The sequence below is a fragment of the Colius striatus genome, chromosome 9 (genome assembly GCF_028858725.1).
Source record: "Colius striatus isolate bColStr4 chromosome 9, bColStr4.1.hap1, whole genome shotgun sequence".
Taxonomy (NCBI): domain Eukaryota; kingdom Metazoa; phylum Chordata; class Aves; order Coliiformes; family Coliidae; genus Colius; species Colius striatus.
In genome coordinates, this window is record NC_084767.1 from 1,366,974 (window position 1) to 1,390,820 (window position 23,847).

The 23,847-nt window shown below is 43.4% G+C and overlaps 1 protein-coding gene across 4 annotated transcripts in view; it reads left to right on the plus strand.

Moving 5' to 3' along the window:
* Positions 1-412: 412 nt before the first annotated feature.
* SGCD (sarcoglycan delta) overlaps positions 413-23,847 on the plus strand; it is a 168,810-nt gene continuing 145,375 nt past the window's right edge. For all 4 annotated transcript variants that reach the window (XM_062002042.1, XM_062002043.1, XM_062002040.1 and 1 more), the window contains exons 1-2: positions 413-616; positions 11,121-11,306. In XM_062002042.1, coding sequence (XP_061858026.1) covers positions 11,121-11,306 — 186 coding nt within the window. In that variant the 5' untranslated portion in view covers positions 413-616. The remainder of the gene's footprint in view (positions 617-11,120; positions 11,307-23,847) is intronic.

Consider the following 23,847-nt stretch of genomic DNA (forward strand, 5'->3'; position numbering starts at 1 on the left):
GCAAAGGTAAGAGGAGCGTAGTGGTGAACTTAAACTTTCATTCCTGTGCTTCCTTGCTCGTTGGGATTTGGTAAAGCTGTCTGTTAACCTGGGAGCCTGTGACCTGCTGATACTAGCAAAACATTTGAGGCAGGGAGATCCCTCCTGCCCCCTTTTTCCTCTTCCCATAGAAAATCCCCACCAACATAATCCTGTTATTCTCTTTAACCGAAATGGCTAACTTTATAGCTGCAAAGGCAAGACATGCAGCTCTGGGGCTGAGTGTAGATGGGGGTGTCTGTGTCTGAATGTGTGCGTGGAGAAGGGGGCTTTTAATGCAAAACACATGTGTTTTCAATTGCTATCTGGAGCCAGCCCAGTAGCTGTAACTTGGCCTGACAAAGCCTTATTGAAGTACAGACAGTGTGGTTTCAAAGCAGTTAGAAAAAGAACGGGAATGCTGTTCAGGAAATTCTTCAGGCATGGGCAGGGACTTGGCTGCAATTCTGCTGTTGGAAAATCTGACAGGGGCAGCTCATGAGCACAGGCAAGGCCTCGTACTGCTCTGAAAGCCGTGCTGCATCTTCCCCCCAGCCTCCACAACCCTCTGGGTTTCCATCTGCCCGTCGAGGAAGAGGTAAGAGCTGTGCTGCTCCTTCCCACTGCGGCCGGGATGATTTGCCGTTCTTTTGTGCTTGTGCAAAAGGGCTCCTTGTTTTCCAGGCTGTTGTTAAAAGCCCAAAATGTGAAGTGGTGGCATATTTGTGAAAGGAATGGGAGCAGTCTGAGGCTGGGTGGTGGTTTCTGGCTAACTTTGCCTTGATAGTAATTCTGCCGGCAAGGCAACTCCTGTGCTGTGTCTCTGACTGCGTGAACGCTGTAACCAAATCATTCCCAACTTTTTCATTTGAGAGAGTGAGTGTGTATATAACCTGAAGCCACAGAAGACTCTGTACTATGTGTCACTTAGAGGTTTTGATGAAGAATGCGATTCAGTCATGATAAATACATTTATATGTACGTTGGATTACAGTTGTTTAATGAGTTGAAAGCATGTTTGTCTGGGGGTTGTTTGGCAATTCCTGGTACAGCTAGCTTGTGAAGAGAGGCATTAATTCAGTAATAATCATTGCCTTGTGATTTCTCTGCATATTTTTTTCAGTATTCTATAAAGCATGAACAAACTGCAACAGACAGCACAGTCAGAAACCACGTAGAGCGGATTAGAAAGAAAAAACATTAATTTAGGGACCGTTCTGTCTGCAACTTCTCCTCTGATTTGCGTTTCCTTCCCTGAATAACTTAAACATTTATGATAAAAAGCTCGCTTTCTCTTTAGAAGCCTGCCAAATTCAGGCAATGCTCTCTCATCCTTTTAGTTGCAGCATTAAAGCTTGTCTTGCCTTTGCAGAGATATCAGCACCTTATATGGCAGGCTGGTGTTTGGGAGTGAGGGCACAGCGTGTTCGTCAAGGCGGATGGATGAAGGTGGCAGGAGTCCGCCTTGTGTAGCTTCAGAAACTTCCTTTCCCCTGTCAGTGTCTCTTCCTTGCATTTTCACAGCAATGTTATTTGATGTGTTGAAAATGCATTTTAGCCATGTTTTATGGTGGTGTGGTGGGATTTTTCATTCAACAAGGAATGAATTAAGGATATGAAATCATACAGTGGGACAGCACTAAGCATTTCTGGCTGGTCCATGGGAGTAGACCCACAGTTTGCTTTGTCTACATCCAGCAGGACTACACGTACAGGACTCAGTCATTCCTCTCGACAACCCAAACAATTCAGGGACAAAGTGAGGTCCAGCAGCAAAGTGTATCACATCTTGTGTGTAACAGAGCCAGAACTTTCTCCCAGTGATGCTGGTGGAGCATATATATAGGCAACTCCAAAGGATAAACAGGAGGCAGAAACAGAAAACACTCCCTGGAAAGAGTGGAATTCAAAGGATTCTGGATCTTTAGTGGGAATATTATCTGGTCCCGTGCAAACAGATTCTGCGTGTGAATGGGAAGAGAAGAAAGGTGTTTGGTAGCGTGTTCTACTTGCCACCGTGTCTGGTTTTTATTCATGTGAAAGAGATGGTCATCTCAAGTTGCTTTGGGCTGAGCAGGAACTTTGATGGTTTGGGGTCCGGGAAGGGCATCCTCCAAGAGGCATGGATGTACTGTAGCTTCTTAGAGGCTGATTGGGTAAAGGGAATGAGAAGTACAGGGATGAGCTGTGGAATAAGGTGGCATATGATGAAAATGAAGAGACTTGATGAGCTCAAAGTTTGCTTTACAGAAAACACACCTGCGGTGAAACTGCTCTGTTAAATGAAAGTCTCGTATGATCTGGACTGCTTGGTCCTTTATAGGCTGCCATCTTACCCTGCAGACTTGGAGCTTTATTGGTTTTCTCAGCAGCTGTTAATTTGGGCACCCAGTCAGCCTATTATCTTCTTCACTGGTAGTTACAAGCTTATTTAAAAAAAAAAAAGAAGCAACCAAAAAAATCAAGTTTCTGCCTCTGATCACGCAGTGTCCCACCTCCCAGATCTGATCAACAGTGTTGAAGAGCCAGTGAGATAGAGAGACTGGAAGACCCGTGTCTTAGCAAGAAGCAGCCAGGGCTGTGCTGCTGTACGTGGCTTTGAGGATGCTGCAGCCCCACAGCTGGGTGAGAGGAGCGGGGAAGGTTTTTTCATCAGATGTGGGATCAATTTGCATCATGGGATGTCCTGAGTGCCCAGCTGGGCTGTTTGCTGTACTCAGTGCCACCCCAGTAGAGACACTGGTCCGTCAATGTGAGTCCAGGCAGGGCAGAGGAGGCTCTTTGCACAATCCTGGGATGCATTTGATGGAGGGAAGTGCTGGTTCCCTCCCAAACCCTGGCAGCAGCTCCTGAACCTCCCCCTGCTAGAGGTGACCTTTCTGCAGCTCCACCCGAGTCAATTATTCAAGCTTTGCTTTGTATGCAGAAGGACTGAAGAGCGTGTGAGTGCCTAGATGGAATGTTATGCATCTAAAGTGAAACTGGAGGGTCTCTTGATCCTGTAAGCATGCAGATAAGGGAGCCATTGGCACACTTGAGTACGTGTTCCTTCTTCTGGTCCTTTACAAGAACAAACTAGAAAGCAAGAGTGTCTGCAAACGGATAAGCACAGTAAGCACATTGTGTGGAGGGAAGGTGGTGGAGGGAAGATGCAGCAGAACAAGTTATACCTTGTGAAAGCAAGATCACTGCAGAGACTGTACTCTGGATCCTGGCACATGCTCAAGACCACAGTTCTCAATTTGTGCCATGCCGGTTGGATTCCAGCTGTATAAATCCATATTACAATCCTGTTTTGCACATTCCTACGAGAGACATATCTCTTCTCTTGGTACTGTGGGGTGAGGGTGTGTTGGGGCAGGAGTCTGCAAAGTATCACCTCCTGTAGCTAGCTTTCTGATTCGAGCTCAGTTGATTATATCCCTCTTGCTGTTCCCACAGCCTCCTGCAGTCACACCTGCTGCTGGCTATTTTAGTGTAGTTCTCATATTTTTTCATCCTGCTCTGAGACACTCCAGTGGAAAAGAGCATTTATAAACTTGGCACAGATGGACATAGGCTCATGATTGCTTCACATCATCTGAGTGGTGCAAAGGAACCAGTGTGTGAATGCAGCAAAGCCAGTATGATGTTTGCATGCAGCGTGAATGTATCTCTGCAAATTGTGGGGCATTTTGTGAAAGAGATTCTTTGTTGACTAGCTTTATACATAAGAGAACTCACTGCAGAAACTTTTTCTTCCTTGTTAACTTTTCATTTTCTCTTTAATTCTGGAAAAGAAAAACACCGAGACAAGGCAACTGACTATCAAGAGAGAAAACGTAAAAGTTAGAGGAAACACTCTTAAATAAGAAAACAGACATGTTTCTCATCTTCTCAGGGAAGAGAAGCAATAGCAGCATATTGGTCACAGACTCTTGCAGCATCTTAAAAAAATACTTCTGGTTTAGGAGATGTTCTTCAGAGATGGAGCTGCCTGTTACTTTGTTTTGTTCTGGCAAACTAATACATTTAGAGTTTTACTGTAAGTGCTCTTTGCATTCAGAGCAGTGACAGAGCGGAGCCGTAAGTCCCATGCTCAGCTTTTCCTTCAACTCATTTGGTCAAAGATACTGGTTTACAAACTGAGGTTTTGCAGTGCCCTCATCCTCAAGCGTGTTTATTGTTGAAATGCTGTCAGCCCTAGCAACTGGGGAAATTACATGAGCTCTCAAGATGTTAGAGGTAGGGGCTAGTTTGAAGTGTTGAGGGATCTGGATTAGAGATTCTTTATGAGGAGACGAATCCCCAGGGTCTTCCCAGCTGCCTGTGCTGAGTGAATCCAACTTCCTCAAGATATAAGAGGTGGAGATGGGATAAGAAGTATTTCCTTGTTGACCAGGCATAGCATGCACCAATGGACTGTGCAGGGCAAGAAAAGCTTGTTGATGTGCTTATGTTTGCCAGAATTGGGCTAGGTATCTTGAAGAACCCTACATGTGATGTACCCCACTGGTAGACACTAGTCAGAAAATAAGAAAATACTCCTTATGACATTTCTTTCCACTTTTTGTCTCTCTGGCCATAGATCATATTGCAGTGAGAAGAAGTGAGCATTGAGTGATGATGGTCTTCCAGACTCATAGAAGAGCTGCTCCTCATGTGGAGGGGTGGGAACTGTGGATAGAAGCGGAGGAACAAGCAGGGAGGGACGATATCAGCTTTAGGCACACCAGTGGCAGTGACAGATGGCACGCTGGCACAGCCGTCAGGGTGAGAGAGCCCGAGTTCATGGCTTAGATGGTGTTGGAGAAAAGTGTTGTGAAATTTAATAACTTCAGCAAGTATTTCATCCTTTGGGCTGTTCCCCAGCGCTCAGCCCTTGCTGGCCAAGCTGCAAGAAGTCATTTTACAGTGCCTGGTCCTTTTATGGAGACCTGAGCTGTGGTCTGACCCATATGTGGAGCTTTAAATCAATTTTGGGTCATGACACTGGTGGATTAACGGGCCTGGGGGATATCAGGCTTGAGAGAGAGTTTTATGGGGAGTGGAAAGGCAAAAAGTCTTGTTGATAGATGGCTCAAAACACTCTTCTTCGTGCCAATTTTTTTTCTCAGCCACGCTCCAAAAATGTCTGTTCTTTTGAACTTGGTGGATAGTGTGCACTTAAAAGAGAGAAATTAAAGAGGATGAATCTGCAGAACGTTTACAGCTAGTCAGTGTACATTGCCTTCCAGTGATATGGCAGAGAGCATCTCTGAAGGGGTTTTTTTCCTCATTTTAGCTCAAAATAAAAGGTTTCTGTTTCAAAAAAAACCCAAAGATAAATAGAAGAGCATGTCAGTGATATGAACACAAAGAGAAAGCAAATGTGGGAGATGTAGATCCAAGGCCTCAGGGAATTTGAACCCCTCTCTCCTCTCTAGAAATGTATTCCCATCACCAGGGTTAGCTACAGGTTAGCCTGGGGTTGAATGCTCTTTGTTTTTCTGATGAAGCTTTTACACTTTGGTTATATGCAAGAGGCAGGGAGGAGAGATGCCCTGTTGACTACAGAGGGCTTAGGGGCTTTTGGTCTGTGCTGTAGTGAGTGGGTTTTGATGAGCTCTAGGGCGTTTTTGGCAGAAAATTTCAAGTGGGCTCCTAAGAGAGAATCCACCTTCCTAAATTGCCTCCCCTTTCAGCTTAAAATTGTTCTGTTACTAAACATACATCATTTAAATGCTGATCAAAGAAACCCCCGTGGCACAGAAACATTATTGATTCCTCTTGATACGCCTCACCCTGTTCATAGCCCTTATTGAGCCTACAAAGCCAGCATGGCCAGGAGCTGTTACAGCTCTGGTGTTTGCAAAGGAACGATGTTTATCCATCCTTCTGCATATAGAACACTTCTTCTACCTGATGAATCGTTAAGCTAGGTTGCGTGCCCCGAGTGAGGAGTTTTCTGCCAGGGTGGGAGAGAGGCATGCCATAAAGATCTGCTGTGACCGGTGGGGTCTGATGTGATTTTTTGCAAGCTCAGAGCCAGTTCTGATTTGTGATGCCTTTCAGCTGAGCCTGGTTTCAGCTTTACTGAAGGAAAGTACCGAAGCTTCTTTGCTAGAAGTACTCGGTGAGCAGTCTGTGTGGATCAGAGAATGAGGTGACATGATTCTTCCAGTGGTCTTAAAAAACCCAAGTAAATATTTATTGACATGGACCATATCTCGAAGGTATGCTAAACTAAAAGATGAGTAGCTGTCCTAAACAGGCTGGATTTTGTATTAGACCACATTTGCAGTGTACAGGACAGTGTACAGTCCTGTACGGAGACTCAGTGCATAGCACTTATGCAAAAACGTATTACACATGTTTCGCAGCAGCAGGAATTCCTTGGACAATTATCTGGGTTCCAGGCTACATACTTTTGTAGTCCCAGTACTGCTGTTTGTGGTTCAGCTGTGAAGATTCGGCATGCTGCATTTTTTGTGTTGCAAATGGGATTGTCCTTGTGCTGATGGTGACCCAATGCTGTGCACACATGTCTTTAAGTTCTCTCGTGTCAGACTTGCAGATTTGCCTTTTGGATGAAGTACTTCTCTTCCCAATTTCTATATTTGTTTCAGTGTTGGCTGTTCACCACTATGATGAAATTAGGTGGTTGTTCCTAATATTTTCCTGTAGAGGAAGAAACCAAATCCTACTGAGCAACTAGCAGACTTTCCCTATAGCTGGGTAATTGAAGGAGGAGGGGGAGGATGAGTACTTTGCAAATGTACCACTGAATATCCTTTCACAGCAATACTTTTTTTCTTTTCTTTATTTTTCTGGCACCTTAGTTCCTTTTAGTGTTTGAGTCAGGAGAAGTTGCCAACATGTAAATTATGACTAGCATGCTTTTCCCTCCTACGCAGAGCAGATAATTGATAGCGGATATAGCTGGTTCCTCGTGTAGTTGACTTGCAGGCCTTCTTATTCTACTCATTTGTTTAACATACCTCAGCAGTCTCTGTCCATCATTCTGTTTTTCCTTCCTGGAGAACTACAAGCATGAGCATTTTCTTTTGGTATTGACAATTCAGGAGGGAAATTCTAGCTAGAGGTCATACAGAGCTTTAAACGTGGCTGAGTGAGAATTTGTATAGAAAAATACATGCTAGCTATCATTCCCATGTTATTTTCTTGTTATAAATTCAAGCTGTCATACTCATCATGTGTGCTGTAGTACTTTTGTTTTTCTATCTCCATTAGGTCAGCTGTGAACTGTTTTATCAGAACCAGAGAAATCCTCAAAATCAGGCTTCTGTGTGGATGCAAGTTGCTCTTTGTGGCTATGTTCTGTTCCTGTAAATTCTTCCAATGTCTGCAAAGTTTTGCCCCAGCTGAATATGCTATTTTCTCCATCCTAGAGATTGCAAGGAAAATAAAACAGGAGAGAGTGCAGGAAAGAGATGAAGAGAATAAACAAGTTTTGCAATAAAGAGCTATTTTGAGCTGGGTGTTTCATATTGTTTCTTTTTGGTCAAACCTCTCCCATGATTTGAGAAGATTAGCGATGCAATTTATTCATTTTCTCCAAGGGAGAGGCTGCATTTAATATGTGCTCTCCAGGATCCCCTGTTAAAATATTAGGCAATAAAATCCTTGACTGTACAGTAGTTGTGGTTATAATTTCCCCCAGGTAGTGGAAACTCTGTAATTTATTGTTGTTTAAGTTTTCCCTTTGCACAGATCAGAGTGGTTGTAGCAGTGTAAAAAGGCCTTTTTTTCTTGAAGTGCATGTATTTGTTGATGACCCAGCTCCTCTTCCAGATGAGCCCTGTGCTGCAAAGACCTCCACAGTTGCTGGCTTGGCATCTGTGATCAAAAATACCAGTGCAGATTGAATTGGATCTGTTGTAATCTACTTGCTTTGTCCTCCCCTCCTTGGTAAAAGCTGCAGGTCTGCCTAGGCTTAGGGTGGTTTTGCAGTTCAGAGATGAGTGATTTAGGATGAACTCACACTGCTGAAAACTGCTGTTGAACAAAGATACACCTTTATTCAGTGATAAACTTCTGCTGCACATTGGCTAAACTATCTGAGCTAACTTGTATTAAGAATAGACTTATTTGCCAGGAGCCCTCGACTCCTCCCAACGATCAGAAAGTCTGCACTACTTGCCATTGCAGATCTTCACAGCATTAACTCAGACTGGGGTAATCTGAGGTTGTAAATGAGGTATGGTTTGGGAGGGGATGTGAGATCTCATTTTTAGACCAGCTGAGAAATCTGGAAAGAGCAGGCAGGCTCAGAGGCATGGATAGGCTGGCTGAGGCTCGTCTTGCTCTAATTTTAGTTTAGTGAGCAGAGGCAGCACCTTCACGGGAAAGGAGGGTGCTCAGCCTGGCAGCTGCCTGCAGAACCACCTGCGCTGGTTCCCGGAGTCTCTTCTTGTGGATCCCTTCTCTGGAGATTTCCAAACTTGCCTGGATGTATTCCTGTGCAACCTGATTGAGAGGAACCTGCTTTAGCAAGGGGTTAGACTGGATGATCTCTAGAGATCCCTTTCAACCCCTACCATCCTGTGATTGTCTCCTGTGCAGCACCCTGCTGATGCACAGGTCTTGACTGCTTTTTCTCCTTGTTGGACTGTAGCCCTCAAGTGTATAGGGTACACAAAACAATAATCTTTGAAGTGCAATGGTTTAGAAACCTGAGAGGAAAATGACAGAAGTACCTCATTTGTTACTGTTTTAAAAATTCTTCGTCTTTTCAGCTGCTGTCATGAATTCTGAGATGGGGAGATTAACACAGTTGCTGACGTTACAGAAGGAGGCAGATGGGCACCTCCACTCTCCAGAGGAGCATCACTGTTGACATGAGAGCAGGGTTGTGAGCATACCAGGTTCCTGAGCTAAATACAGCCTTCCTGAATAGGCCTCTAAGTCATAATTGCTTTGTAGGTCCAAATGGGAAGAGGTGTCAATGCCTCTGGTCTGGAAAGAATTTGGTGCCTGAATGCATTTGTTTAGCACCTGAGACTGTGTTTCAGTATGGGAGAGGGATGAAGGCTTGTGGAAGAAGGGAGAGGTGGCTAATCCCTTGTGCTGCAGGGGACAGCACTGGGCAGTGTTAGGAAACTTTTGGAGCAGCGAAAGGTCCTTCAGGCAGCTGTTTCCTGAAATGTGTGTGTTTCAGCAGTGGAGCAGCAAGCGTAGAGATTTAACTTCAGCCTTGGTGCAACGCTACTGGAATAAAAGTTATGCCATGAAGAAGATTGCATTGCATCAGCCTGCAATGGGCCCTGCACCACCACCGACTGCACACTGTGTTTTATGAGGTGCTGGAGTATGAAGCTATTAGCAAAAAAAGTAAGAAAAAACTGAGGAAACTGATGGTAAACAAAAGTAAGCTGCTATCAGTGAGCTTCTAATTTCTGTCATTGTCTCATTCTGCCCTCACAGATCACACTCCCACAGAGAGGAACTCGCTTTGTTTCCTCTTGTTCTGTGAGTTTTTAAATTCACTGCATACAAACCTTGATACCAGATACCCTGAGGAAGATGCCTGTAGTGCAAGAATCAGTAGTGCAAGAACCTGTTTGGTAGCTTCTTATCTGTCAGGAGTCTAAAATGTAAAACATTCAGCAAACTACCAGGACTGGAGCATCTTCCTTGTGAGGAAAGGCTGTGGCAACTGGGGCTGCTTAGTCTAGAGCAGACTGAGGGGGGATATCATTAACTTTTATAAGTACATAAATGGTGGGTGTCAGGAGGTTGGGACATCCCTTTTTTCTGTTTTGTCTAGCAACAGGACAAGAGGCAATGAGATGAAGCTGGAACACAAGAAGTTCCATTTAAACATAAGGAAAAACTATTTCCCTGTTTGGATGAGGGAGCCCTGGCACAGGCTGCCCAGGGAGGGTGTGGAGTCTTCTTCTCTAGAGGTCTTCAAGAACCACTTGGACACGTTTCTGTGTGACCTGATCTATATGGACTTGCTTGAGCAGGAGGGCTGGACTAGATGATCTCTGAAGTTCCCTTCCAACCCCCACCATTCTGTGATCCTATGATATGATATCTTCAGTCTGCATCAAAAAAGTCTGAAAATATAGGAAACTGATCCCTGGAGGAAGCCCAAGAAAATGGCTTTCTGCACCCTGAATGTGAAGGGCAAGGGTGTGAAAAACTTGTGTAACATAAAATACTTCCATGACCACAGCCTCGTGTGCACGGAGCTGTTGGCACACAACCATTGGCAGTGGCTCTGTCCCATGCCCACATCCCAGCTGGCTGCAGTGCCAGGCATTATCTCTTTCCATCCATGGTGGGGACAGCCTGGTCCCTGACTGCCCAGAGCCAACTGGGTACCGGGCTGTGAGAGAGGTAATGGTGCTTGCCCTGGGGACTGTAAAGCAATTCTTCCTGGGGATGCTGCTGTGCTGCTCTCCTCAGCACCAGCTTTCCTTCCTTCCTTCTTTCTTTGGTTTTGGCCCCCAGTGCTGTAAGCATGCCATGGCTACCCAGGGTATCAGAGTCCTTGTTAAAGCAACATGGAACTATAGGGATAATTTTTTTAGGGACGTGGCAGCTGGAAAAACCTTGTGTTTACTTGGTTGAGAATGACTGGGGTGTGGGAGGGAGGAAAGCAAGCGTTTCCCCTTTGACTTTCTTCTTTGGCTGGAAGGAATGATTTTATTGGAGATGATTTTTTTTTTTTTTAAATTAAAGCCTCTGAGAAGTAATATTGCATCTTCAAAACAAACTGCTGAACTCAACTGCTTTTACCAAACACATGCAAAATTTTCCCCCCAGGATCCTTAGAGGCCCTCGAGTGCCTGCCTTGCAAAACCTGGGGCGGTGAACAGTCACTCGAGAGTGATCTTCACAGGATACCTTTAGACAGTGTGCTCATGTGTATTTATAAATATACACACACACACACATTTAACACGTAAAATTCTCTTTTGGCATGTTACTGCATTCAGTAGGCAGAAAGAAAAAGAATGCAGAACTGAGATATTGAAAGAGACGCTGCTCAGCTGGTAAAGTCTGAAAAAGAAAAACCAAAACCCTCTAAGAGGCACAGACACAGGCAGTTTTTGTCACTGGCTTTCTCTTGTTGCTTAATACACGTGGTTGTTTCTTTGTGATCATTTCAGATGCCTCAGGAACAGTACGCTCACCGGAGCACCATGCAAACCTCTGAAGGACCCCAGGTATACAAAGTGGGGATTTATGGCTGGAGGAAGAGATGCCTCTATTTCTTTGTGCTGCTCCTAATGATTTTAATCCTGGTGAACCTTGCTATGACCATCTGGATTCTGAAGGTTATGAACTTCACAATTGTAAGTAGGGGTTACCCTGAAGGATATGGGGAAGAAACGGGAGGGTGTTGGTCATTCCTCTGAGCATGACTTCAGATACAGCTTCGATGACAGAGTGTTTTAGTTGCCTTTGGTAGCCATTATCACAGGGAGGAACAAATCTGCCCAATGATACTCTTTTTCTACTGGAGGTATCTGCAGTATAGCCAAGCTGAGGAATCAGCTCAGCGTTGCAAATCGCTTTCCTCCTACCTGCTATGTGTGTACATGTATGTATGTACACAGTACACACCAGCCTCCTCAGTTTTCAAATAGAAAGTGTTTTAAAATGAATGAAATAGTTTATTTTGAATTGGGGTATGGGAATGGGTTTGAGCCTTTCAGTCTTTTTCTGCTTTGCCCTATGCCTGGAAAGTCCAGAAACTTGGTTTGCCTTTTTCTTAGGGAAAAATTCATGTTGTTTCATAATGACCTGGTTCCAGAAACTTCACAAAGAAAAATATTTTCCAGGGTGGCTCTCTGGGTGTGGTATTTATGTGCAGCATATCTTTATCCTCATTGTGCTGTGGTTAGTGCACATCAGTCCTGAAAGCAGTAGTTGGTCCCGTGCTGCAAAAGGAGGTTGACTTTCCCTGTCTAGCCAGGGGGTTAACTTTCCAGAAGCCCCTAGAAAAATACTGAGCCGCTGTACTGGGAGGTAAATTGCACCAGGGCAAATGTTGCCTTCTGGACCCAGAGTGCATCATTTGAACTCTGTTCAAACTCTTTTTGAGATCTTAAGGGGTGCCTTGACCTTCAATTGCCTTTTTACAGTGTGAGCTGCACCTCTCCTGCTCAGACACACTGAAAGTCAGCACATGAGGAACCAGACACACCCCTCTTCCAGGGCTGGTGAGCCTGCATATATGTCAGTACCTAGTTTTTCAGTAGATAATTTGGCTAAGTAGAGTTAAAATGAAATGGTTGGTCTCCTCTTCCTCAAAGCAGTCATTGCCACCTTGGTCAGTTGGAGTTATTTTAAGGTCATTTGAGTCTTCAGGAGAAACTCAGTTTGAGTCTTTAATCCTGGATTTACTTCATGAGAGAGCGCTAAGGCTAAATTCCCCTAGATCTCTTTCAAGGACTTTCTCGGGCAGACTCTGATGTGGGCAGCAGGTTTGAAGTCTCCTGGCATTTCTTTCCCTGCCTTGGTCTTGTGAAGCCCTGAACAGCTGTGTCCAACATCATGTCATTAATGGGCCATGAGAAGTTGAGTAAACAATCTCTGACTTTCTGTATCCAGCATACAAAAATGCTATGTCAGGGGAACATGTAGCACTCATTTTCTCTAACCAGGTTGCTGTCAAGGTGTGTAGAAGATTGCAATGCATGTGTGCTTAGGGAGCAAGCAATTATAAGCCACTAATCCACAAAAAGCTCCTGTGGGTGGGTGAAGAGTGAGCCAAACTGGATAATTAGTGCTTAACCAGACCAGTTATTTAACCTTGTGAAACTGATGCCATTTTGATACACGTTTTGTGCTGAACTGTGGCCTTTACGGTACTCTAGTAATAGACAGTAATATCAGTAATCAATACTTCAGAGGTGATGGAATTTTTGGTCATATGCTCATCAGAAAGGCAGTGGTGTGGGTACCAGCCCAAGCACAAAATAATAGGATTTCAGAGTCTCACTGTTCTGGAATGCAACATAACTCCAATATATATCAATCCCATGCTTTCTGCTATTTGGTGGTGGTAGTCAGCCAACACTCTACAAGTTGCTTGGGAAGCCAGGTGAACTGTTTCCTTCTCCCTCACTGAGCTCTCCTGATGCATTGCATTTTGCAAGCCATCTGCAGAAGGGTCATCTGCTAGGGATACATACAGAAACCTCCCCCTTCTGGCAGCTCTCTCTGCCCCACTAGGACATACACTGGCTTTTAGGGAATGCACTGAACTTCAAATTCTTGCCTGATTCTGTTTACTTAGTCACTTGCCCTCCCAGTCACTGGGGATTAGTCCAGGGTAAAGTATATTTGTATGTGGTTTTAGTTAATTCACATCTTCTAGTGTTAGTAGGCGATGAACAGCATTTGGTGATAAAAACACAGATGGTAGCACTGAATCTTGCAGTGGAAACTGCTTTATGGTTATGGGCATGGCCACACTAGTCAGGGTGTATATCTCTGACACAGCCAATTGGAAATAAATATAAGAACAGAGCATGTAAAATGTGATCCTCGCTCTGATATGCACCCATTCATCTCCTGATCTCCTGCTGCTCCTGCAGCCTCACCAGCTGCTTTGGATCCTACTCTGCAATCCCTCCTGCACCATTCCCAAGGCTGAGAAAACCACTTTGCTAAGTGAATTTTTAGAGGCAGACTTTTATCTCTAAGTAACAAATGTGGGAAAATTCTCAAATGAGGAGATGCAAATATGAAAAAAAAATCTCTAATTTGTTCCTGTTCTGATAAGAAGAGCTGAGAATCCTTCTGGGGCAGGGGAATGAATCGGGTAGTCAGTAAGCAATAGCTGCTGCTTATCAGGTCTGAGTTACCCCAGTGCTGGCAGAGAAGAAAAGGAGGGGAAAGTTTGTAGTTCTTGTGTGTTCTGTTCTCCAGTATCTCCAGTATCCCACCCCCCGAGCTCTCCTCCCAGAACCTGGGTCTTTTCAACTCCACAGAAGAGTCCTGGCACTTAGCAGAATTTAATGAGTGCTCATTATAGCCAATAAGTGCTCACAGTATTTTAATGAGCACAGCAAACTTGCTCAAGAAAAATCCGGGGTGTTTTACATACTGATAATGGGGAGTAGAGAAGAGAGGAGGAGATCAAATAAGACAATCTAAGAGAAAAAAAATCACCTCATGCACATCATAGCAGTATCCATCCACTGCACTTCCACATCAAGCCCTGACCTCCCTTTCTCTCCCTTCTGCATGCCTGCACTGCTCAAACTGTAGGAGACAACTGCTGTAAAATCAAACCATAAGCTTCCAATATGTGGCGTTTAATAAGCAAGGCACCCCAATTGATCCTACGTTTTGCTTTTAGCTGAAGATTCAAGGCTTAAACAAATGCATGTGCGGCCATTGCTTTTTACGTGAGGCTGTCAAAGCAGTGCAATGTTTGTGTGGGGCCAGTTGGTCACTGTCTGATCTATCTTCTGGCATAGTCATTCACTTCTCATGTATCATTTAGTCCTCAATTTGTTTTAAATGCCTTTATCAGATAGAGACTGTATGAAAAAATTACCTCGAGGGGACCTGGAATATCATCCACTTGCCCCACAGCTGGCTCTTGTAGCCAGGTCCTTTACCCTGTTCATTTAAATGAGAACTGTGCTGCTCTCAGACCACAGGAAGCTCAGTGGAGGTGGATACCTCTAAACCTTACTTGGATTTTTTAAGCCAAACCATGGAATCTGGACCAAAGCCACTGATTTGAGTTGAAACCCAAATGCACTCTGAAGGTGACCTAACCTAATTGAGGTAGAATCCAGCATCCAGCACTCAACTTTTGGATAGGTAAAGAGAACTCTGCTTTGTTCAGATCTTGGACAAACCTGGTGGAAGTATGTGGTTTGCACACACAGGATTTGGAGAGGGAACACTAATGCCTGTGGGCTGTGTGTGTGCTTCAGATGCTTAGTCTGCAGGTCCGGCATGGGCTGGGGCTGTATCCTGCTCTCACGCCTGCGTGGTGCAGGGCTCAGCCCCGAGCTGCACGCAGCTCAGAGACTGGCACAGCAACTGCAGGGATTCCTTTGTGCCAGTCTAATTACAAGGCTGGAACTAGAGCTCCTAACAACCACCTTTTTTATGGTCCACCTGCATTAGCATCCAGAGATGTAGCTCTTTAGCGTTAGGATTGCTTGTGACTGTGCGGAGAAGCACATGCATCTTTTATGCTGTATTCCTGTGATGTGCTGGGATCTCTATTTCTGCTGTTAGTAGTGAGTAAACCATTAAACCATTTTTAAAAGCTTTCTGTTGTATTAGTTTCTGAATATTACAAGAAAAGATGTGCTTATATAAACACAGCAAACCAAACATATTTTAAACGGTACAAGGCTCGGAAGGTTCGGACGATGGGCGCCGACAGTGCATTGACCTCTTTTTGCAAGGGCAGCATGCAATGCCAGGTATTTTAAACAATGTTAGGAATCTAAAGCATTATCCATCAATACTCCTTTAAAGTCTGTTAGGTAGCAGGAAGACCTCTAAACAGGAGACAAGAACTGTGTCCTGTTAGGGCTGCATTTAAATGGTAAACACTCACCTCCTTGTTAGACCTTTTGCTTTTCTTTTGTCCTTCACTGATGTTTCTATCCATAGCTCCCCATTTGCCTGGTTTCAATTGTATGCTTTTTAGGACCGAAGATGTTTGCATGTGGTATCCTGTATATTGGCAGGTACCACAAGGCTGTAAATGGAAAAGAAAATGGACTTTTTCTCTCTAATCAGCTTCAAGTCTTCAAATTATGGGAGAATTGTCTTCTAAGACTCCAGAACAGTCTTTGGTATTCAGGAGGCCCTTCACAAGCCAAACTTAACTTCTTCCTCCAAAAAACAGGGGAGCATGTGCTGCTTTCAGGTCTGTGCAAATCCAAGCAGACAGCTTGTGCTATCTGTGTGTGCACCTTCGAGGAAAGAAATATAAGGAAAAGCTTCTTCCCTGTGAGGGTGAGGGAGCACTGGAAGGGGCTGCCCAGTTGGGTTCTGGAGTCTCCTTCTCTGGAGACATTCTAAGCCACCCTGGCCAAGTTCCTGTGTGACCTGCTCTAGGTGGTCCTGCTCTGGCAGGGAGGTTGGACTGGATGATCTTTTGAGGTTCCTTCCAGCCCTTACGATTGTGTGATTCTGTGTAATGTGTTGCAGAAACGGGCAGGTAATGACCCGCCTCATTCCATCTTCCTTAGGATGCAGCGAGAGTGGGATCTTCCCCTCCTGGCCTAGCCGAGCTGAGGTTGGGGTGGTCCCTAACCACAATACATGCAAACTCTGTGCTCTACTTCCAGAGCCACGCAAGGGTTTTTGAAGGTTTGCATCCTTTAGCATGAGGTTTCAGCCACGTTTTATTATGTTAATTGAACAGGAACAAATCGTTCAGATTTTCCTGTTGCCACTGCAGGCTGCATTCTGAGCTGAAGAAGTATGTTTTAGCATTGTTGAATGAAATGCTAGCAATTCAGAGACACAATGCTGCTGTAGGTGGCAAAATGCTAAAGATTATTATTATATTGCTTTCTTTATTAAAAGTTGATAAGAAAAATGAGCTTTTAAAATTTGGTTATGAAGCGTTATTTCCAATACAATTACTCCCTCTTGTGTGTAAACTGCCTGCCACATTTTAATTACAGGAAAACAGTATGGTAATAACACAGCAGTAAAGATAGATTAGAGTTAGGAAAGCTCATTGCCCTAACAGGAAGGATTCTTTAATTAATGATTTAAAGCAACAGACTTTGTTCTCTTTTTCTAAATTATTATTAAAATTGCCTCAGAAGAAAAATGACTGTGCAGTTTATATCCCCTTTTCATGATTTCTCTGGGGTCTCTTTAAGTGCAATGGTAAGACCATCATGGGAAAGAAATCTGATCTGCCTGTCAGCTTCTGCTTTGTAGTGCAACTGTAATCAGTCAGCTAAAATTGTTTAGAGTTAGAATTAATATTTCTATATCCTGATTGAGGAAGGAGTGAAGTTCTTTTTTCACTCTCTCCTTCACACACACTCTCATACAAAATTGGGCAGTTTTCCATCCCGATTCTTTTTTTTTTTTACCCTGATTCTTTTTTATAAAGCAAGTAATTATTTTGAGGCTGCCTGCATGACCCAAGAGCTTTGTGCATTTCCCTGCTTTCCTCATTCACATGGACTACATCTTCTGATATAAAGATGTTAATCTCGTAGTGGTCTCACAACGCCAGGCATACTTGTGAGTGACTGTACTATTAAGTGAAGAAGTTTCTATGGGTAAAATTCTTACCCCTAAATTTAGTAGGAATCTTGGCATTGACACCAGTGGGATTGAGCCCTTCATTGTAACACCATTTTATTTGCAGGGTTTTTTTACAGTAAATTCTAATTTCCTTCCTCCTGGTTTGAGGAAAAAATGTGTTATGCTTTTCTTTTAGCTTTTTTAGACCTGAATTTCATTCCTAGATAGTTTCTGTTTCTGTATGAAAAGCAATTGGGGTTGCTTATCTTTAAAAAAGATCCATATAGAGCATTTTCCCCTTCACTCCTCTGGAGTTTAGAATAATATAGCCAGGTTTAATAGGGTATTGCATTATGTTATTACAAGTTTGACTCGTTCATTGCTGCGTGCTCCAGAGTGTCAAGCATTTGGTTATGATGACTTACTGAGTTACAGTGCATGTTTCTTCTAGTGCTACACATTTGAAAACTCAGGCTCTGACAAGATTTCATTTTGTTTATCCTAAAACCACATTTTTTTTCAGCCAGCATAAGCACATAAGGCTTTCATCTTCTTTGTTATTAAAAAGTGATGAAAGGATCCCATATTTATATCTCACTGTCTCTGCTCTCTGCTGAACCATTGAATTTTTCAGAGGCCTGCCATAACATTGGATATGCTTACTGATATGTCGTGGGAGCAAAAGAAATAGTGAAATCCTACGTCTTCCACTAGTAACGCTAAACCAAGCTGGATATGCTGGACTGTAATCATTTAGATAACTCTTTGGTTTTATTCCTTGGCTATTGCACAAGGCAGTCTGTGGTGTGCAGAGTGTTATGATGGCAGATGGCCCTTTTCCCTCAAATAGTCTTTGTTGGATTTCATGAAGAGCTGAAGCTTACATGGTTGTGCTTCCAATCTCAGTGACAGGCTTCCAGCTCTCACTTCTCAATTGTTTCTAAGCCATCATGCATATTCAAGGCATCTGAAAAAAAAGTATATGTCCAAGGAATGGGAGCATCTCAAATGCATTTAGTTTCTGTAATTTTCAGAGCCAGAGGAAAAACAGTCTTATTTATTAATATCCTTACTATGGAAAACCCTGGTGCATACGCCCTATACTTGCAACTCACCAGGAGTGAGAGATATTAGAAATATCCCCACATCAGAAAAAGCTTTTCTTGGTGCTGTTTTCCTCCTGGACACCAGAGAATTTAGTCCTGATGCCTGGGTACTCCAGGACCCAGAATTACTCAGTTAGTACTACTTCTGATTTGAAAGAAGCTATTGGAAACTCAGTAGCAGCCCTCTCCTCATACTTGCATGTTGAGTACACACATATAGGCAAACCATCACCTGGCTAATCTGCTGTATGGGCCACGTTGTCAAGCCTCAGTAACCAGTCTTCTGCATATCTGCACAGTTGGCTTTGTTGGTACATCCATGAACAGAGAGGTAAAAAAAGATGGAGAAGGGAGGAGAACATCAGGGATTTAAGTGATTTGCAGTGTGAGGTTGAGCATTTGCTCTCTGGCGTAAGACTTCATTTCCAGGCATTTCTGGCTGTGAGTAGAGGGTCTCATTGGCTGGTGCCCCATATTGCTGGGGTGCTGTGGGGAGCAAAATGGGAAGTTCTGTCAGAGCAGAAGAGCTGCTTGACCTTGTGATAGCAGCAGGACTTGGTAAAAAGCGAGGAGGGCATGGGTGGGCTGTGCAGGAGAGTGAGTCATAAACTCTTGATCCCAGATCCCGCCTTCTGCCACCTCCCTCCAGAGGGGATTGTTCTCAGCTTCTCTTTCATCTGAAGAAATAAGATATTTCACATTAACGCTCATCTCAGTGCCAACAAAAGATCTTCAGACTAGCAGTTCTGAAGCAGAGAGATTTGTCTCTTAGAGAACATATAAAAGGTGTTATTATAAATGTGAGAAAGAACAAAAACAAGCTCTCTGCTAAAATACCAATAATCAGGTATTCCTTTGAATAGCTTGCAGTCTGATCCCTCCCCATATTCTCACAGTACAGTAGAAGTGATTTAATTTGGGAATCTACACAGAAATGACATGCCAAGCTAAGTTGTAGACTAAGCTTTCCGCTGCTGCTTCCCTTGTTCCTTGTCCTTTTTTTTCCTTGTGAGCTTCTGACATCCCTCTTTAACTCTGCACGGCAGAGAGCAATGACCTTCTCAGCTTTGAAAACCTAGCTGCCATCGCTATCACAAAAAGACCATTCTTCTGAAGCACCTCGTCTGCACAGTTGCCATAAGGCTGAGGTGCTGCTTTGAGCAGCCTCCATGCCTCCTTCAACGTGTCCTGGAACTGCAAAGCCATCAGTTTTTCTGAAAGCTGCTTCTTAAACTGTTCCTTGGCATTTGCTCCTGAAGCCATACTATTTGCATCTTGGATCGCAGCACAATCCCTGGAAAGGGGATGGAGGCAGATTGCTCTCACACTGTAAATGACTGTGCAAAGCACAAAGCACCCAACAGCAGAAACCTTCACCTTCTTTGGGTGAAACCTGGGCTTGGGGGCTAGCTGCTGCATGCTAGCTATGTGTTTGACTAAACGAAAGGAGTAAGAAAGAAGTGACACGTTCCCTCTGCAGTTGAATGCATTTATTTACCTTCTGTAACTGACAGAACTTGCTCTAGAGACTGATGGCTTAGAGGACAGAATTACAGACCTGTGGTTTTATGGAGTCTGTCTTTCCCCTCCCCTCGTGTAGATGCAATATTGCCTCTTCTTCACTTCCATGCTACCATACCCGATTTGATAGATGTATTTAAAATACTTGCTACCATTTCACGTGCCTCTTCTTCCCGAGTTCTGCTACGGAGATGAGCTTGAATATACCATTTGAATTCATTTTAGTTCTGCTCATTTCCACTCCAATTACATCTTCCCCATTACCCATCCTGCCTTCACTGCTGTGGTCAACAGTAAGATGGACTGAGATAATTATTTGTATTGAAGCCAAAGTTTCTGTGGGACTACACTTCAGTGCAATTGCATGAAGGACAACCTGTTAACACTGAAGTGGTGTGGTTGCAGGCAGATTTATAGAAGAGGAATAGATTCACACAAGTAATTCAGCCTTGACCTCTTGACTTCTTATTATTTCACATCCACCCATCACTACTGCCCACCTCTTTCCTTTTTAAATGAGATCCAGTAACTAATAGTGAAATTATGGCAATCTGCTATATGAAATTTGTGGTTATTTGCATTTAATTAAAGGCTTCTCTTGAGAAAATGAAGGGCAGCTTAACCTCAGAGAAGCCTCTACATCTCCAGTAATTGCTTTTAATTGAAGTCTTTAGAGTTTCCACCCCACCACAGGAAAAGGAAAAAAAAACACCCAAACCTGAAAAGTTTACTCCCACACCCCAAAATGATTTTATCCTTCTGCCATTGAGGTGACTGAAGAACCTCAAAAATGATTCTCTAGTGTGGGCTAACCAACTAAAATGAAAGTTTAATTGCTCAAAATCCCGGTTTGTGGTGTGTTTTAGAAGTCCAAGGGCACAGTCTGGCAGTGTTGTGTAATCATGTCCACTGCAGACAGGTACAGGAGGTACGGGAGCATGTTTCTCCCCCAAGTCCTCCTGATGGTTTCAGTTCCATCACAGGTTTCTAGTTTGTACAGTTTTTCTTGACTTCCAATGTTTTTTTGGTTATTCTAGGAAAAAAAATTACAAGCCTTTTGGCTTAGTGTGTGATGTGAAGCAGAGAAGCGGGGCTCTGGGGTTGGGAACATTGCAGGCATCTCCTTGCTCCTCCACCTGTGCAGGGTTCCAAGGCTGCAAGCTTAGTCTTTATTGCTGTAAGAAGTGGATTTTCCTTATGCTGACACCTTGCTCAGTAATCCTGGTGCATAGAGTGTGCCCCTAAAGCCGGCATGGCCCATAGCCATGAGTATTAAGAACCAGTCCTGCTCCTCCTGCTGCTGTGTCCATGGGTGAGCCATGCCTGGCAGGGAGTGAAGGAAGCCTACGGATGCTGTGTCTGTGGAGGACTTGATGATCTTAAAGGTCTTTTCCAACCAAAATGATTCTGTGATTCTATGACCTCACATTAAAGCCAGCATCTCAGGCTCAAGCGTGCAGGGTTTCTATTACACTTTCTCCCTGACTACAGTGATCAGCGCTTCTGTGCCCCTTCAGGCAGCACAGTTGCTCTGATTGCACCCTTTGGCTCTATTAAAATCCCTCCTCACGTTATGGATCTGAAAACAGGCATGACAAAAATAAAAGTGTGTATGTTGTAGCGGCAGAGATGGCTGTTTTGCACTGTTTATTCTCTCCTCTGAAGATAGCAAGGAGAAAAACACAAGTGTGTTCTGCTTTCCTGTGTTCTTGCATTGTTCGTTAACGCCTTGTATCAAGCAAGTCAGCAGCATCTGCTTTCTGCTTTTCATTATCCAGAAGGTTCTCTTTAATGTTTGCTGAAACACGTGAAATGTCCAGATGTGCTAAAATCTTTCAGAGTGACCTGTTAGAGGGCTACAGGTAAAATGTCAGAAAAGGAAACAGCTTTGTTTCTCAGCAGTAGATTTGTCATATTCTTTGAAGCTGCAGCCACAGTTAAAATCATTAAAACATGTGTGACCTGCCTCTGTTATTCCTTAGCAAGCAAACATGCTTGGGAAAGTGCACCACTTTGTTTTATAAAGAGAAACAAAAATAGTGCTTTAGTTCTGTATGCAGAGCCCTGAAATATTTGTATTTTGTGTAGGTGCAAGTCATTTAGACATGTGTAGGTACTGATTTTGATTCAGATTATTTAGTAGGGTGGTATTGTTTCTGACAACAAATATTTAATCTTTCAAAGCAAGACATTAAAAGATTTTTGTTCTAGGAATTCAAATGCCTTTTACACTCCCTATTTCCTCTGCAACCTAGAAAGTTAATTCCTGATGAGTACATATTTGTGCATACAAACAATTTCCGAATCAAGCACTTACTTATGGAGAGATGTCATTGACAGGGACTGATAGAAAGTTTGCAGAAAGGCACTGAACCTTGTGAAGGGGAGCAACCTCAGCCTACACAGCTGATGGCTGGGTTATGGGAAGATTGGGTGGATCACAGCAATTCTGCTGTGGCTTTACAGAAAATTGCATCAGGTAGAAGGGAGAGCAGTTCAGTTCACCAGCAGGTATAGATTATATGGCAAATTTCATCTTTATTTGAAGTTACATGTCAAGACCTATTGACCAAAGATATTTATCTTTGTTAGTATTACAATAGGTTTAGTCTTGTACGTTGCCTGAGAAAAACTCTGTGTGTTAGAAGGCAGATGTATTTAATTCTTTTCTTCTTCCTAGTGGATCTACATTTATTGCCATTACCATAATCACCACATACCTCTCTTCTAATGGGACATTTTTCTGCAGAACAGTTTGCCTTGTCACTCCTTTTTTTTTTCCCTTTGATGTGAGGGTGAGGAGCTTTTACATATTCAAGGCTAAAATAACAATTCTCTGTCTGGGTAGATTGAGGCCAGTGAAGACCTCAGTGCTGCTGTTGTGCTTGCAATGTCAGGAACCCTGTGAGGCAGGGGGACCTGGGGCATCCTATGCTCTCTCACCCACAGGAGCAGTGCTGTGGCCATGTTTCCCATCCTCTCAGGTACTAGCTGGAGCAACTCACTTTACATCATAACAAGTTTTCACTCCCTAGAAGGATATTAAGAGATTCAACTACAGGAGCAGTCTGCAAGTCCCACTTTGGGACAAAAATCTGTGCTGCAGATGAGGTGAGAGCCTGGGACTAGGAAGGCACTTAATTCCATTTTGCCTGTGGAGTACGCTAAGTAAACACATAGTTGCTGGTCATTTGATGCATGACTCAATTCTCCTCTTACAGGGATGTAAATCCATGGCATTGCTTTGGTGATAAAGAGATATAAATGAGAGAAGAACAGGCTGTCAGCATACAACTGCAGAAGGCAGGCTGCAAAGGAAAGGATTTTAAACTTTGCAACATATACAATATCTGGGCCATTGGAAAGAAGAGTGTGTCCTGGTTTGGGAGGTTGTTGGGTTGGAGTTTTCTTTTGATTTGTGTTAGTAATAATCTATGGGGAGACACACGGCTTTCACTCACCAATTTCAGTTTAAAACAAATACATAGATTCTGGGAGAATTTATGCAATACAAAACATAGACAATGACCCAAGAGAACTCTCTGGACAGAAATATCTGGAAACAACTACAAATCTCTGCTCCAAAGTCTTCAAGAAGCAGGAACCCACCCATGGAAAAATGCCAAAGGAACCTGAAAATCATCACAGAATCATAGAAACGAGAGTAAACTAATCTGTTACATTCATTTCTTTCTTTCCTTTTCCTCATTTCATGTTTTCCTGTTCTTAAAGTTAATCTATCTAATAAGAAATATGAAGCTAGACTGCAACATTCACTGCTCAGTCACAGTTGTCACCGGCATTCATATTGGATGAGCTGGCTGAAATGCTTATTGAAAACAAGTCTGGAGAGATGATGAGATTCGTGGTGGGGAAATGACCACCATTCATCCAAAATGTTTTCAGTAGCAGCACTGGGAAGGGAATACACTGGTGCAATCTGTTGTTCTTGTTCTTGTTTTAAAGGTCTCTAATGAGCCATATGTGCAATGCATTTCACCCTGGGAAA